The following is an 18,309-nucleotide window of genomic DNA, read 5'->3' as shown; positions in this document are numbered from 1 at the left end:
TTCATACTTAACCTAGGAGGGATAACTATAGACATGCAAAATCAATAGAAGAAATGCTATAAAAGAACACACCACACACAAACATATCCCTTCAGAAGCATGGCATAAAAGAACAAATAAAAACAAAAAAGGACAAGGGATCCTGATAACGGCTGTGGCCCTTGTTGAAACACAAGCTTGGGATCAAATAAAATGCTACTGACTACCAAAACTACAGATAAAAATATGATATATTATTTCCAAATATTAAATAGCACATTCTATCTTCCTCCAGCTTTCCTTTCTTGAATATCTTACAGACAATAATACACACAAAGTAAACTTGTTTATTTCCAATTTAGTGTGGGGTTTTTTTTGTGCAAATAATAACAGATGCCATCCTTGACCAGGCAACACATCCATCCAAGAGTGCTATGGCCTCATTTGATAGAGTAAATATTATCAGAGACAGGGCACATCACAACCGGCAAGCTGTTACTGAAACTGTTGACTGTGAAGAATAGTTCTAACACTTCTAAGGTTCTTAAGTCAGGCCACATATTCATTTCATGTAAGTCACAAAGGGCTTCCATAGAGCAGGACTGTCAAGATTGAAATAAACAACTTTTTAGTTTCTACCACTGGCAACAACTGAGAGATATAAAACTCAACATTTTTCAGTACTGTTTAATACTGATCCTTTGTCCTCTCTGGTACCTTTCTTGTTGAGTTATAGCTTTACAGAATAAAAGAAAGAAACAAGTAGAATGGATAAGGTTTCTGTATTAGAAATTAGACACTCCCCCACTTAATTAAAGGAAAAGGAGATTATATTATCTATCTATCCAACCATCCATCCATCCATCCATACATCTCCATTCATCCATCTATCTATTCAATAAGTACTTTTATCCTAACTTTAAAAGCCCTGACCCATTATTACTCAAAATAAAGTACACCTTTGAACAGTACAGGTATGACCTGAGCAGGTCCACACATGTGGGCTGTTTTTTTTTTTTGAGACAGAGTCTCGCTCTGTCACCAGGCTCAAGTGCCACAGTGCCATCTCGGCTCACTGTAACCTCTGCCTCCTGGATTAAAGTGATTCCTCTGCCTCAGCCTCCTGGGCAGCTGGGATTACCCCACGCCCAGCTAATTTTTGTATTTTTAGTAGAGACTGGGTTTCACCATGTTGGCCAGGATAGTCTCGATCTCTCGACCTTGTGATCCGCCCACCTCAGCCTCCCAAAGTGTTGAGATTACAGGCGTGAGCCACTGAGCCTGGCCACATGTGGACTTTTTTCAATAAATATATTGGAAAAATTTTTTGAGATTTGTGACAATTAAAAAGAACTCACAAACCACATGGCCTAGAAATACAGAAAAAACTGAGGGAAAGGTATGTCATGAATGCACAAAATATATGTAGATACTAGTCTATCATTTACTACCCTAATATATAAATCTATTATAAAAAGTTAAAATTTATCAAAATGTATGCACATATGTTGACTCACATGCCACCATTTGCAGTTCAGAGAAATGTAAACAAACATAAAGATGCAGTATTAAATCATAACTGCTTAAAATTAACTACAGTGCACACTGTACTATTGTACTATTTTTGTAGCCCTCCTGTTGCTATTTGTAGAGAGCGCAAGTATTGTGAATATCCACTTAAAACACCATGTGATGCTAATCATCTCCGTATGCGCAGTTCATCTCTCCAGTAAATTGGGTATAGCAATAAAAAGTGATCTCTTGCGGTTCCCATGCACTTTTTTATTGTGTTTAGTGCAATACTATAAACCTGGAATAATACCATGGGACCCATATGAAGTGTCGCTAGTGATGCTGGAAGTGTTCCCAAGAAGCGGAGAAACGTCATGGCTTACAAAAAAAGTTGAATTGCTTGAAAAGTACCATAGATTGAGGTCTACCACCATCGTTGCCCTCCATTTCAGACCAACAATTCATCTTGTCAACAGACAACATAAACTCATGGTACCAATGAATACAGTAGAATATTCTAAGTGTATTTTCTCTTCCTTGTGATTTTCTTAAATAATATTTTCTTTACTCTAGGTTACTTTATTGCAAAAATACAGTATATAATATACAAAAGATATAAATATGTGTTAACCAACTGCTTATGTTATAGTTAAGGCTTCCAACCAACAGCAGGCTACTAGTAGTTCAGTTTCTGGGGATTTAAAAGTCATATTTAGATTTTCAACTTCATAAAGGCTTGGCTCCCCAACCCCCATGTTGTTCAAGGGTCAACAATAGTGTCAATGAAAGAAATATATTTATATCTGTTCATCATATGCTATTTATGCAAGAAGCACACTGACATTAAAACAAACTTTACCAAAACGTGTGTGTGTGTGTGTGTGTGTGTGTGTGTGTGTGTGTGTGTGTATGTGCGTGCACACATATATATAGGAAAAAGATACAAGACTTCTGTAATACTTATATGTAGACTTGATACTGGGTTATATCTGAAGGATAACTCTCCAGTGTTTCTGAAAAATTCCATCTCAATTCAAGTACGCCACTGCCTGATTTATAAAGGCAGACAAGAGGAAGAATACAAAAATACAGACACCAAAAGACTGTACAGTATAAATAAAAATTAGTTACCCAAGCTTGTGCAGTGAGAAAAATTTTGAAGTCTTCATTAAATGTTAGAGTTGGATGATCAGCAATTCGGTTCAAAAATTTATGTAAAGCTTTCCTGCGTGTCTCAATGAAGTCATCATTAAAGCGTTCCACCATTCCTTTTACCATAAACTTTTCTGGCAATGGCTAAGGCAAAAAGAAAATAAAAAAGGTATCTGAGTATTATGTGCCACAGGTTTATAAGGAATTCTATGTTTTCCCCTTTTGGAAGACTAGTTGAACATCTAACCATTTCTTATAAAAATAATTTTTAAAAATTCACAATGTTAGAACCAAAAATGAGAAATCATAATACATTATGAAGAATTTTTTTAAAATGTGTACACAGATTAAAACATTTAGAAATAATGTTCCTAAGATAAATGAATTACAGTGAACTTAAGGTCTGAAATTAGGTTTTAGGCATTCTAAAAGACTCACTAGAAAACTGGTAGCTATTCTATGAAAAAAATTTTTGCAAACTTACTGGAATAATCAGAGTGGGGTGTGCTTCTTCCAGTTTTCCCTTCAACCAAAGGAAATCTTGATACCGTCTCCTAACCTCAAATTCACTGGAGTCAAATTCCCCACGAGATGTCTGAAGAAAGCAGGAGAAAATAACAGCACATGCAATAGAAGACAGAAGATATTTGCCTAATATTATTTTAGACATTGTGAAATAAATGGGTCTCTAAGAAAAATTAACAAATCCTAATTATTCAGTGTTTGTCAGCCTGTAATTTTTTTTGTCATCTATTCATGTAGCAGATGAAACAAAGCAAACTCTCCAGTATTTCCAGAAAGAAAGCAAATATCATACTTAAATTTAAAATCCAAACTGAAAAATCTGTCTTACAACAACCATCTGCCTTCCACAAGATTTTAACTACTATTATCTTTGGCATGACTTTCTTGCTAACAAGAAAGTGTGTTCTGAATTTAGGTTTCAAATATATTTCTTTTCTCAAGATGATTAGAATTCAGAATTTGAGGAAAGTCCTATTTTTGCAATTTGGAAAATAACCTGAATGTAACTGAGAAAAATGTTTTCTTGGAATTTGCTCAAATGAATTGCTGTGCTAGGGTTTGCTTTTAGTATATGAAAGTTCTAACATTTTACCAAGTGATTTTGCCACTGTTTTAAAAGATGTAATTAATAGACATTTGATGTGAAAAGAAAATCTTCCCGTCATTTCTCAAGGAATTTTATTTTGGGTTATATGCCTAAACTTCTAAAAATTAAGCAAATACATTAAAATATCAGTTCTCAACAAACCAAAAATCCATGCCAACACATATGACAAGAAGAACATAGGTACAGTATCAACTTCATTCCTATTGCCTGAGTCCTAAGACAAAGACAAAAATATGAATTCATCTAATGCATACTCACCTCTCATAAGAAAATAGTCACTCACACCAATAACTTATTTAACTGAATTTTTGCATATTAAAAATTATATGCAGAATGTTTAGGGTGAGATTTTCCTGCAGAAGATGGAATAACACATTGCAAATATATTTCACACTCACCAGAAATATCAATCACCCACACAGATGGACACAACTGTAAAATTAAACAGTCCAAGTCATAAGATGCAATCTTCATTGTCATAAAATAAGGTCCATGAAAGCTATACTTTCCAAAGTTCATTCTCTTAAAATGAATGTTCAGAATATCATATAATGTCTCTTTGTACAACATTCTGTTTATAACGGGAAAAAGTGGGGCAAATGAAATGCAGAAGTCTAAGAAAGTAAATGGTCACAAAACACTACAAAATCTAGCTATTATGCAAAATGGTACAAGATACAGAAATGGTTAAAAACAGGAAAACTAAATCTAGTACCAGCCCAGTTTAACAATATAGACTGGTTGGTGTGTGTACGTCCAAATGCAAATAGACACATGCATGTACACACACATATGCACCCAAAACATGGTTTACAGCAACTCATTAAAAAGTATTACTGAGCACCTTCTTGTGCTGGGTACATATGTACAGGGCCACTACCAATTTCTCAGAATATAAATTGGTATAATGAACAATAAAGCACTCAAAAAGAAAAAACCCAGCAGTTAAAATAAGATTGAACTATACATGTCCTCAAGAATATCCAACATTTTAAGTAAACACAAAACAATCTGGTATAAATTCCAGCAAGAAGATATAAAATCAAGTCAAATAATTGGTTCAGTCTATCCTTACTACTCTGTCATTGATTCAAAAGAATTCTCTAATGTACTGCAATAGAAGAAGACAAAGGATACGTGCAAGTATGGAGGAGAATATATTACTTCTTCCTAATCTTAAGATTCATTCTTCTCCTGAAGGGTTATAAGAGATATATATGTAAGAATATGATGAGGAAAACAGTCATTATCAGCTGGGTTTGGAACAAGACTAATTTCCCTACAGCAAGGATTAGAATCATTGTCTACTCTAAAGTGAACGAATTTGGTCATTATAAGACGCCAGTACACAGTGGCTCACTCCTATAATACCAGTACTTTGGGAAGTCGAGACAGGCAGATCATGAGGTCAGGAGCTCGAAACCAGCCTGACCAACATGGTGAAACTCTGTCTCTACAAACATACAAAAAATTAGCCGGGTGTGGTGATGTGTGCCTGTAATCCAGGAGGCTGAGGCAAGAGAATTTCTTGAAACGGGGAGGTGGACATTGCTGTGAACTGAGATAGCACCACTGCACTCCAGCCTGGGCAACAGAGCAAGATTCCATCTCAAAAAAAAAGGGAAAAAAAGATGGACAAAAGCTTCCTAACTGTAGGAATAACAGGGTTTGACGTATCTCCAACTTAGGAATACATTTTATAAAGTGCATTTGAAGTACAAATAATGCTTCTAACATAGAATACAGTTTTCCATAGAAGCAATATTGTAAATGGTAGCCAATTTTTCATGTCTGACCATAAAAGCTTGGGGACTTAAAGTTTAGTAATAATGAACTCATGTGAACTATACACCAAAATGCATTCATTGCAAAAATAACAATCTTCAGTCAAGTATGAACAGTTATTCTATACTCTGAGAATTTAGAAAACTTTTTTTGAGGGAAAATGAATTTTATTAATCAGTTCAGCCAATCAAGAACACGGCTTAACCCCTAACTATGTACTGACAGGCATTTACAGGTTTGTTTTCACAAAGAGGAAGTAGAAGGAAAGTCCCTTGTTCAATCTCTTAGTTCTTACTCCTATATGTACTAAGAGAACATGCATCTCTAGATCTCCAAAAGATAAAATACATCTTTAGAACAGTCACTTCCAATATGCTAACCTAGACAATAAAGGGTAATTTCCCATAAAAAGAACAGACACCAGGAACGTGGTCTTCCTGATACAATCATTTACAGTTGGATCATTCTTAAGTATTCCTAAATAGGTGACTGTCAGTGTACATATGTGTATATTCATTTACCCTTATAACCCTTAGTGTCCATGAACATAAATACTTACAAAACTAAGACTTTTCCAGGGAAGCCATCTTTCAACCTCCAAATTAGATGGTGTATCTCATGCTCATAGTATCCAATATTTTTCTTTTAAAACATTTATAACTATGAAGAAATAACTTAGTATATGATATGGTTTGGCTGTGTCCCCACCCCAATCTCACCTTGAATTGTAATAATCCCCATGTGTCAAGGGTGGGGCCAGGTTAAGATAACTGAATCCTAGGGGCAGTTCCCCCATACTGTTCAAACGGTAGTGAAGAAGTCTCATGAGATCTGCATGGGTTTACAAATGTAAGTGCCCCTGCACAAGTGCTTTCTTGCCTCCTGCCATGTAAGATGTGTCTTGCTTCCCCCTTCTTTCCACCATGACTGTGAGCCCCCAACTCCAGCCATGTGGAACTGTGAGTCAATTAAACATTTTTCCTTTATAAATGACCCAGTGTTGGGTATGTCTTTATTAGCAGCATGAGAACAAACTAACACAGTATATAACTGTTTAATATCACCAAACATATACACATCCCTTCCTCAGAATGAAAACACCAGGAAGACAGAAAGTTTATTTTGTCAGACCTATTCTTATTACTGACGTATTCTTAATAGATAAGCACAATACCTGGAACATAAGGGGTACTGAATAAAAGCTTGTGGGATAAATAAATGATAAGTGAATAAGAAATGATTATTTGATAACATAATATACCTCTACTATTTGTATATTTGTATCAGTAATATATATTTCTGTATATATTACACATACACATATATATATATTTCTGTATATATATATATACACATACACATATATATAGTCTATATACTACGATATAGTAAAAGTAATGAGAAGTAGAATGAAGGAAGCTAGTTTGTAATAGTTAAACTGAAAGTTTACCATATCCATACCTAAATGCACAAAAATACAATAGAAAAAAATGTATAGTATGAAAGTAAACTGTGTGGATTTAAATCTCAGCTCAGCTAATTACTATGTTGTGTAACCTTCGTCCTTATGCATGAAGTGGGCGTAAATCGTAATATCTTATGTTTATGGATTATGGATTACTATGAACCCAAATGAGTTAACATGTAGAAACCGGTTAGAATATTAATTGGCACAACGGAGTCACACAGCAAATATTCTCTAGTTTATATACTTTAATATTATTATTACCAACACTATTACTACTTCTATAAGACCAGTCCATTTAAAGTATGTTGTAACAAGAACAGAAAATCAAACACTGCATGTTCTCACGCATAGGTGGGTATTGAACAATGAGAACACATGGACACAGGGAGGGGAGCATCACACACTGAGGTCTGTTGGGAGGGACAGTGTCGGGTAGGGAGTTGGGGAGGTATAATATGGGAAGAAATTCCAGATATAGGTGATGGGGATGGAGGCAGCAAACTACATTGCCATGTATGTACCTAAGCAACAATCCTGCATATTCTTTACATGTATCCCAGAACCTAAAATGCAATTTTATATATACATATATAATAAATAAAAATAAAATACGTTGTAAATATGGAAAACTCAGAAGAACTGTACATCTGTGATCAGAATGAAATTCATAAGGTTTTAGAAAGAGTATCTTTCTGAGAGAAACAAGTGATGGGAAAATAATTCAGTTTCACAAGTTATTTGCTAGGATGGATTATGACAATAGATAATTTTAACAGTAGTAATAGGAGAAATTTGGCTCTATTCCTAGCAGTATGCCTGCATTAACATATTCAATTTTCATAAAGACTTTATGAAGTTAACACTGTTACCCTATTTACAAATGAGGAAACTAATATAGAGAGGTTAATTAAATTGTCCAAGAACATAGCAAGGAAGGGGAGAAATCAAGATTCAACTCCATGCTGTCTTGCTCTACCACATCTTGATATAGCTAAGATAATTCCTTCACTCATTCATCAACAAAATAATTTACTTATTACGTCCTAAGTACTGTGTTTGGAAGTATGGATAACTTAAAATGTAGTTATCTTCCTTGAGAAACTCACAAACTCACTGAGCATAAATACAAATAAACATAGTTATCTATCCAAATACAGGGAGATGGCAATTACTGAACGCTTATCATGTGTCAGGCACCTTACTAAGTGGGATTGGCATTGATTATTTATTCGACTGCAACCCTACAGAAGTGGGTTCTATTATCTCAGTTTTATAGATTAAAAAAAAACAGCTTAGTTGGATTAAATATACGCTTTTGATGTTTTGCTATACTGACTCTAATGTTTTACATTCCTTAAGAATTCAATAGAACAGTATGAGAAAACAGAGGAAAAATGACTATTTCAGCCAACGGACAGTAACAACTAGAGAAGTCTTCACAGGCATCTAACATTTCGAGTTGCACATTGAAAACTAAACATGATTTCTTTTGTCTAAGAAGGGGATGGACACAGCAAACAGTAGAAAAAGTATATGCAAAGTTATGAGAGCAAGAGATCCCCTAAATATTCAGAAAACAGAAGCAGCTCTCCATGAGTAGAGAGCAAGGGTACTAAATGTGAGGTGTAAGAAATAAGCCTTCAGGGTAAGTTGGCACCAGATTGAGAAGCCTCTTTATATGTCATACAAGAAAGTCTGCACTTCGTTCTGCCTGAAATCGGGGGCCAAGAAAGGATTTTAAGAATTCAAGTGAAGAAATCAGATACATATATTTTCAGGAAATATAACCAATAGTAGTGTAGAAGTCTCATTGTAAGAAGCAATTATAGGAACATAGTTCAGAACTTTTTTAGACAAAAAAAAAAGAGATGTATTTTTACATTTATGAAGTGTAAATGTCTAAGGTGAGGCTTTATAAACAAAATATTATAGAGAGAATTCTTTAAAAATGCTATTAAATAAAGGACTTAAAATACAGATTATACTAAATGGTTGCTTAATTGTGTCTGAGGTAAACTGTCTTTGCAGCACTTTGCCCTAAGATTAAAGAGATCTGCGTTCTAACAACTACTTTGCCCTTGAATTATTGCACACATAACAATATCTCATGTATGAGACAAAGTGGCCACCTGCCCCACTTTGGAAAACAAATGGTATTATATTTTATAATCTTCCAAAGAAATCCTAAAACAAACTACTGTGTCCTATTTAAATATTTTCTTGTTTATTAACAACTTGGTGCCCATCTTTTTCAAAGGTATTTCTTACTAATTTTTTTAAACTGAAAACCTAGATGTTCTTACTCTAAGAAGTATAGCTGATGTAAAATGAGTGACTATTTCTCAAGTTAATTTGAATTGCACAGAACAAGTGAAGGGCAGATAAGATGCAATGTCCTAACCAAAAGGTTTGAAAAACTAAAAGTCAATTTAGCTAAGATCCTGGAATGTTGAGAATTACAATGAACAAGAGGTACTTACTTCCAAAACTTCAAAAAACGCATCTATATTCAAGAAAACATTCATCCAACATTTACCTTAGTAATAATCCTATATGTAATAAAAGTTTCTATTGTAGTGACGTGACTTTCAGGTTCATCAACTGTGATGAAGAGATCCTTTAAATCTGGTTCATCCTCAAACTTGATTTGGTTTATCATTGATAAAGGGGATGTTGGCATCATAGGGCTGAAGGAGTTCATATCCATCAATGAGGCATCCTAAGAAATAAAACATTCAAAAATGAATATTGATAGAAAAATTAAACTTCTAATTATAGATGCTATCAACATTAATGAAATATATCAAGAACAAAAAGGATTACTGGGCTTTTAGTTAAATGTGATATATTGAACATGTATTTTTACCTGTTTCCTCTTGAAAATCCCACCCAAAAGATGATAGTAAAGAAAGAAACAAACAAATGAAAAGTATAAACCCTCAAGGATTGCTATGGTTTGAATGTTTCTGTTCTCGCCAAATGTCATGCTGAAACTTAATCCCCAATGCAATAGTATTAAGAGGTGGATCCTTTAAAGGTGATTAAGTCATAAGGGTAGAGCCCTCATGAATGGTACTAGCTGCCTTATAAGAGGGCTGTAGGGAACTAGCTAGTGCCTCTTCTGCCCTTTCACCTTCTGCCATGTAGGGACATAGCAAAAAGACACCATCCTGGAAGCAGAGGGCAACCCTCACCAGACGCCAAAACCGCCAGCACCTTGATCTTGTACTTCCTAGCCTTCAGAACTATGAGAAATCAATTTCCATTATTTATAAATTACCCAGTCTCAGATATTTTGTCACAGTGGCACAAATGTTCTCAGGCAAGGGTAAGAAGAAAAAACTATAGTAAGCAAAATGTTTCAACTACTTTTTGGAAATTGGAGATCTGATCATCAAGTGGTAACTAAAATAGCAGTGCAGAGAAAGCCGAAAATTAGTCTAGAAGAGAACAGTAAACTAGGAAGACGCAAGGATATTTATGATGTAGAATGCCAGAAAGCCTCAAGAATTGGAGCCACCAAGAACCCGTGGACATAGAGGTTGTGACAGAGCAAAAAACCAAACAATTGGTTATTAAGAAGATCTAATACAACAACAAAGAGTTAGAACCTCAGATTCCCTCACCCACCCCATGCAATGAGGTAACTTCCCACCCCAATTTGGCAGAACACTGGAAGTTTGCTTTCTGAAAGGTCTGAACTTAAGAGCATCCAGTAGGACGGAGGAGAGGTCCTATGAAAATACAGATATCAAGTGAAAGTCCTGCATACCAGACCAAAAGACATGCAACCCTCCTCACCTGCTCCTAAAGACACTGGCAGGAAGGTACAACTCCCACCCCATCACGGTCCATTTAGGATGCTATTAAAGAAAAATATGATCAACTAGCTAGCTTACAAACAACAGAAATTTATTTCTCACAGTTCTAAACTAAGAAGTCCAAGATCAAGATGCCAGCAGATTCAGCATCTGGTGAGGGCCCGCTTTCTAGTTTACAGAACAGCTTCCTCTCACTATAATCTCACATGGTAAAAGGGGTGAGGGTCTGTCTTGGGTCTTTTATAAGGGCACCAACCCGAATCATGAGAGCTCCACCCTCATAACCTAATCACCTCCCAAAGTCTCCATGTCATATTATCATCACCTTGGCAATGAGCATTTCTATATATCAATTCTGGGTGGATACAAATATTCATACCACAGCACCCACTACAGTTGCAAGTTTCCTTTCTTAGCTGATCTTGGAGAAAAACCAACAGTTGTGGTCCCCTAATGAATTAGCCAGGTCTCTACATAACCACCCTACACTGAAGCCCCTACCATACCATAGAATGTCTACTCTGCCTTTTATTATTTGGTGTAAAATCACAAACAAACCAAAACAGAAGATTAGAGGAAGCACATAGAACAGAACAGAAATACTTTTTAAAAACTATGAAATCACCAGAAAGATAATAGAAAATATTAAATCCATGAATGAAACCATGCTGTTTTTAGAAATAATATTCAGAGAACAACAACAATGCCAACCAAAAAAGAGACTCGTGAAAATTAAAACATGACAGCAATATAAAAACGCAACAGAAGGTTTGAAAACCAGAGCTCAAGAACCATCCCACTGTGTGAACCAAAAGAACAAGAGATGGAAAATGAGAAGATTTTTTTAAAGTGAAAGGATCCAAGCAGGCAGTGCCCAAATAAAAGGAATTCCAGAAAATGAGAAAGAAAAATATCATTGACATAAAGTGTTTCCAGGTTGATAGGGCTTGTCAGGTCTCCCTAAAATGAACAGGACACTGGTTGAGTAGTTAGTACTCCTACAAGCATCCATCACCATGACATTTCATAATACTAAAGATTTTTTAATTCCTGAAAGATTTAAGAAAGAATGTAAGTAAAATAAAGGAGGAATCTTGAGAATCAGAATGCCATCAGAGTTCGTAAATGGCGATGCTGAAAACTAAATGATAATAAACTGATGTCTTCAAAATTTTGAGAGAAAAGTATTTTCCACCTAGAATTATACATAGCCAGGCAATTGTCATTCAAATATACAGGCAGAATAAAGCCATTTCAGACATAGAAGACTTCAAAAACTAAGTTCCTATGTACCTATTCTTTGGAAGCTTTTTTACTTCTCCGAAATAAGGGTATATGCCAAGAAAGAAGAAACAAAATCCCAAAACAAGAGATACAACAGAAGATTAAAGTAAAAGGAATTCCCTGGAAGATAATGTTCCAGGTTGACAGCTTTGCGGCAAACCAGCCCATATAGACAGGACCAGGAAAATACATATCCAAGGAGTCAAGGACAGGACAGGGAGAAAGAATAAAGGAAGCAAGGGAGGAAGGAAAAAGAGACGGTGGAAAGCATAACAAGAAAGGGGAGTAAGCAAAGGAGGGAACAAAAGAGAGAGAGAAAAACAAGGAAGAAAGGGAATGAAAGAAAGGAAGTCAAAGGAGGACAAAGGAAAAAAGGAAGGAAAGAAAACTGATAGAATAATGACATAAACGTGAGAGGGAGCATGCCTATGTTACATCTGTAGATAAACTATAATTGATACAAGAAAGTTAAGGATAGAGAAAGCAAAAGAGAGAAAAGAAGGGATGAGAAAACTTTTGCTTATCAAGAATAAGCTGGAAACATGTTGCCCCATTATTCCTCTTATATCACCGTTATACCAGTCTCCTTCAATCTGGAACCATTTCTCATCTTTCATTTTCTATTATGGTATAGGCCTCTTTGAAACTATTTTATAGGCTTTGTTTCCTTTTCTCAAATACAGACATAGGTTTTCTCTCTCCCATCAGCTTAATTTATCACCATTTTAAGGTAGATCCAGGTTTAAAAAAACAATTATTTTTATTCACAGCCAAGTCATATAGTGAATTATGATTACATTTTCATTCTTCTACTGTTTTAAAAAATATTTTGTAGCGATAAGGTCTTGCTATGTTGCCCTGGCTGGTCTCAAACTCCTGGCTTCAAACGATCCTCTTGCCTTGGCCTGTGACAAGGTTTGGCTGTGTCTCGACCCAACTGTCATCTAGAATTCCAACTCCCACGATTCATAGTGTCACAGGAAGAAACAGATGGGAGACAACTGAATCATGGGGGTAGGTCTTTCCCGTGCTGTTCTCCTGATAGTGAATAAGTCTCATGAAATCTGATGGTTTTAAAAACGGGAGTTTCCCTGCACAAGTTCTTTTGGCCTGCTGCTGTCCATTAAGATGTGACTTGCTTCTCCTTGCCTTCCACCATGACTGTGATGCTTCCCCAGCTATGTGGAACTGTAAGTCCATTAAACTCTTTTTCCCATACAAATTTCCCAGTCTCAGATATGTCTTTATCAGCAGTATGAAAACAGACTATTATAATACAGTTAATTGGTACTGAGAGTGGGGCGCTGCTGAAAAGATACCTTCTGTAGAAGCAACTTTGGAATTGGACAACAGGTAGTGGCTGGAACAGTTTGGAGCGCTCAGATGAAGACAGGAAAATGTGGGAAAATTAGGAACTTCCTAGAGACTTGTTCAATGACTTTGACTAAAATGCTGGTAATTAATATGGACAATGAAATCCAGGCTGAGGTGATCACAGAGGGAGATGAGGAACTTCTCGGGAACTAGAGCAAAGGTGACTCTGATTGTTTAAGCAAAGAGACTGGAGGCATTTTGTTCCTGCCCTAGAGATTTTTGGAACTTTAAACTTGAGAGACGTGATTTAGGGTAACTGGTGGGAGAAATTTCTAAGCAGCAAAGCATTCAAGAGGTGACTTGGGTGCTGTTAAAGGCATTCAGTTTTACAGGGGAACCAGAGCATAAAAGTTCAGAAAATTTGCAGGCTAACAATGTGATAGAAAAGAAAATTTCCTTTTCTGAGGAAAAATTCAAGCTGGCTACAGAAATTTCCATAAGTAACAAGGAACCAAATGTTAATCTCCAAGACAAAGGGGAAAATCTCTCCAGGGAATGTTAGAGGTCTTCCTGGCCTTCCTTCCAGAGGCCTAGGAGGAAAAAGTGGTTTCATGGGCCAGGCCTAGGGTCCCCATACTGCATCGTGCATCCCAGCCATTGCAGCTGTTTTGGCTATGGCTGAAAGGGGCCAACATATAGCTCAGGTCATGGCTTCAGAGGGTGCAAGCCTCAAGCCTTGGCAGCTTCCATGTGGTATTGGAGCCTGACAATGCACAGAAGTCAAGAACTGGGGCTTGGGAACCTCCACCTACATTTAAGAGGATGTATGGAAATGTGTGTATATCCAGGCAGAAGTTTGCTTCAGGGACAGAGCTGTCATGGAGAACCTCTGTTAGGGTGGTACAGAAGGGAACTGTGGGGTTGGAGCCTCCACACAGAGTCTCTACTGGACCACCGCCTAGTGCAGCTATGAGAAGGCTACTGCCCTCCAGACCCCAGAATGGTAGATCCACTGACAGCCTGCACTGTGCACCTCGAAAAGCAATAGACACTCAATACCAGCCTGTGACAGCAGACAGGTGGGAGGCTATACCCTGCAAAGTCACAGGGGAAGAGCTGCCCAAGAATATGGGAACCCATCTCATGCATCAGCGTGACCCATATGTGAGATGTGGAGTCAAAGGAAATCATTTTGGAGTTTTAAGATTTGACTGCCCCATTGGATTTCAGACTTGCATGGGGCCTTATAGCCCCTTTGTTTTGGCCAATTTCTCCCATTTGGAATGGCTGTGTTTACCCAATTTCTGTACCCCCATTGTATCCAGGAAGTAACTAACCTTTTGATTTTAGAGGCTCATAATGGGAGGAACTTGCCTTGTCTCAGATGAGACTTCAGACTGTGGACTTCTGAGTTAATGGTGAAATGAGTTGAGACTTTGGGGGACTGTTTGGAGGGCATGATTGTTTTTGAAATGTGAGGACATGAGATTTGGGAGAGGCCAGGGGTAGAATGATATGGTTTGGCTGTGTCCTCACCCAAATCTCATCTTGAATTGTAACCCCCACAATTCTCACATGTTGTAGCCTCCCACAACACCTGGTGGGGGGTAACTGAATCATGGGGGCAGGTCTTCTGATGCTGTTTTCATGATAGTGAATAAGTTTCACGAGATCTGATGGTTTTCAAAATGGGAGTTTCTCTGCACTCTTTTGGCCTGCTGCCATCCATGTAAGACGTGACTTGCTCCTCCTTGCCTTCCACCATGATTGTGAGGCTTCCTCAGCCACATGGAACTGTAAGTCCATTGAACCCTTTTTCCTGCCTAAATTGCCCAGTCTCAGGTATGTCTTTATCAGCACCGTGAAAATGGATTAATATATCCTGCCAGAGTGCTGGGATTGCAGGTGTGAGCCACTGTGCCAGCCCAATTTTTGTTTTCCTGAGTGTTCATTATTCATTTATTCATTCCCTCTCACTCGCTCCAAACTGTATCAGTGTATATATGTATATTGCTATTTTTGTCAATTTTGATATCAATAGGTTTTCTACTAAAAACACCAAAGAGTATACTATTTTGTTTAATTATATGACTATAATTAACTAATTATATTCTTATAGACTCAAATTAATTATATGACTGTAGACTCACAGATTCCTATTTAATCAGTGGGCATAATTCATTAACAACATAATTTATTTTGATGTTTAAACAGTCCCAAGTTTGACAAGTGAGAGCCCCTTAAAGCTGCACCTGTATGCTTTTGATACGTCTTCATTATTCTTTGAGCACTTTACTTTTTAGAACAAGATTTTTCAAGTTTATAATATTTTGTTTTTTCCCTGCCCAAGCTCTGGAATCAAGCATTTATCCAAGGAGCTCTGATTACTTAGAGAAGACTGGTATTTACAAACCAAGATATTAGTGCTAGGAAATAAATGTATGAGATATACACATACATATATTCACTGATATGGTTTGGATGTTTGTCCTCTCCAAATCTCGTGTTGAAATGTGACCCCCAAGAGTTGGCAGTGGGGCCTGGTGGGAGGTGTTTTGATCACTGGGGCGAATCCCTCATAAATGGCTTGGAGCCATCCTCACAGTAACGAGTATATAAAAGAGCCTGGGTCTTTCTCTTTCTCTCTCTCTGACCACATGATATGCTGGCTCTCCTTCACCTTTCACTACAACTGCAAGCTGCCTAAAGCCCTTACCAGAGGTAGATGCCAGCACCATGCTTCCTGTACCACATGCAGAACCGTAAGCCAAAATGAACCTCTTTTCTATATAAATTCCCAGCCTCAGGTATTTCTTTATAGCAATGCAAGAACAGACCAACACACACACACATGCACAGACTCCTACAGCTCGAGATCTATGGCTAGATATAGATGTAAAATACCAAGCGTTCACAAATTTGAATTATATACCTCTATTTCTAATTTGACACAACATGGCTTGTCCAGCGTTTCCCTTTTCCATATTTATAACTCTTTTCACCAGCAGTGAGGAGCCTGGTTCCCATTATCCCAAATATGTTTACTGATTGGCTCAATTCCCCTGTATGTAACCAATCTCCCAACCACACTGCTGGCTCCTCTGCTCTGACCACACAGGCCAAGGCAGCCTCATTCTCAACCCCAACCATGCAGGATACCTCCTCAGCTTCAATTTCATTTGGCAACACTGGTCATTTGTTCAGTCACCTTTAATAGTTTTGTCTAAATAAAAGAAGGAAAAAGATGGGAAAGGAAGGAAAAGGAAGGGCTACAAGTTATTCTTTACAAATAAAATTTGAAATATAAGGATAATTACAGTAAACTTTAAATTCAAATAATGGTTTCTTCACATGCAGAGATAAAACGAACACTATCAATAGAATATTTGAGTTATTTCTGCAGTGGTAGTAAGAAATTGTTTTCCAACTCTATACTTTTTCTTTTAGATACATTTGTTCCCCTAAAGTAGTAATAAAAATGTTGGAATCAAAAGTTTCGTTTGTTATTATGTAAAAGACTATAAAGTTAACCAATGTATTTGAATATTACATCTGCAATAAAGCCCATTTTAGCTTAGCAACAAAGTTGGCCAGTATTGAGTTTAAAAAAAAAAAAAATCATTATAAAGGTGGCCAAAAATGGCTTCTAGTCCTATCTCTGCCATTGACTAAGCAGGCACTGAACCACTAATTCAGCTTTTCCATGTTAAATTACAAAGTTGGACCTGATGATTTCCAAAATATCTCAGATACAAATGCATTAATATACTACAATATAATAAATTCTGATGTTTTAATACACTTTTTTTGTGAAACTATGTATGGAAAAAAAAGATAAAATCATAATATGGACTTGTTTCCCTCTCAAACCAAATCAATAAAAATGCTTTCGAAGCATCAATAATAATCAGCACACTGCTCTAAAGGCTCTTGTCACAAAAAGTTTAGCTCTGTGAACTATAATGTAACATTTAGGTCATCCTTCAATGTAATAATAGAAGAGATACTATCATAGGACATGTTAACTGAAGAAAGAATAGTCATTAAGATTATGAAAGTTCAGCCTATTATCACAAAAAGATTTGTGATCAGTTAAGCATAATTTAGACCAAGGAGTGGAAGACAAATTTCAGTTGGATTAATCAGCTGCACAAAAATAAAGAAGCAATAAATGCCTCGCAAAAAAAAATTTAGTGAAATAGTTCAGGTGCAGTGGCTCACACCTATAATCCCAGCACTTTGGGAGGCCAAGGTGGGCAGATCACCTGAGGTTGGGAGTTCAAAACCAGCTGGGCCAACATGGTGAAATCCCATCCCCGATTTTAAAAAATACAAATATTAGCCGGTTGTAGTGGCAGGCACCTGTAATCCCAGCTATTCAGGAGGCTGAGGCAGGAAAATTGCTTGAACCCAGGAGGCGGAGGTTGCAGTGAGCCGAGATCACACCATTGCACTCCAGCCTGGGTGACAGTGATACTCTGCCTCAAAAAAAAAAATTAGTGAAATAAATCATTTTATATTTTTACAATAGGATATGATTCTATTCATATTATTGAATACAACATAGTGATTTAAAGATGCTTTAGAAGAACATACAATAATTTGGAAAACGTTTTACAGTACGTTATCCAGAAAAAAAATGGCAAATTATCAAATTTGTGTAAAACCAAATACCAATGTGTGTGTGTATGTGTATGATGGGGGGATGGGCAGGGAGGGAAAGGGAATTTAGCAGCTATTAAAAAAAAGTTAACAGGAATTATTCCAGGTGTTGTGATTGCTGTTTAGTTTAATATTTTTCTATGTGATTTTCTATATTTTTACAAATATTCCAAAACATATGTTATATTTTGTAATGAGAA

At 36.6% G+C, this 18,309-nt stretch overlaps 1 protein-coding gene across 4 annotated transcripts in view; it reads right to left on the bottom strand.

Annotated features, from left to right (window-relative positions):
* SNX7 (sorting nexin 7) overlaps window positions 1-18,309 on the bottom strand; it is a 99,326-nt gene that overhangs the window by 64,463 nt on the left and 16,554 nt on the right. For 2 of the 4 annotated variants that reach the window (XM_032247955.1, XM_032247956.1), the window contains exons 2-4: window positions 9,565-9,747; window positions 3,128-3,238; window positions 2,623-2,787 (exon numbers count right to left, since the gene is read on the bottom strand). In XM_032247955.1, coding sequence (XP_032103846.1) covers window positions 2,623-2,787; window positions 3,128-3,238; window positions 9,565-9,747 — 459 coding nt within the window. Of the gene's footprint in view, window positions 1-2,622; window positions 2,788-3,127; window positions 3,239-9,564; window positions 9,750-18,309 lie in introns of all 4 variants that reach the window. The other 2 variants (XM_032247958.1, XM_032247957.1) reach the window with 2 other exon arrangements.

The sequence above is a fragment of the Sapajus apella genome, unplaced genomic scaffold (genome assembly GCF_009761245.1).
Source record: "Sapajus apella isolate SASKATOON/1434 unplaced genomic scaffold, GSC_monkey_1.0 scaffold64, whole genome shotgun sequence".
In the NCBI taxonomy this organism is placed as follows: Eukaryota; Metazoa; Chordata; class Mammalia; order Primates; family Cebidae; genus Sapajus; species Sapajus apella.
The sequence above is the reverse complement of the archived record's forward strand: the minus strand, read 5'-3'. Positions and strand labels throughout refer to the sequence as shown.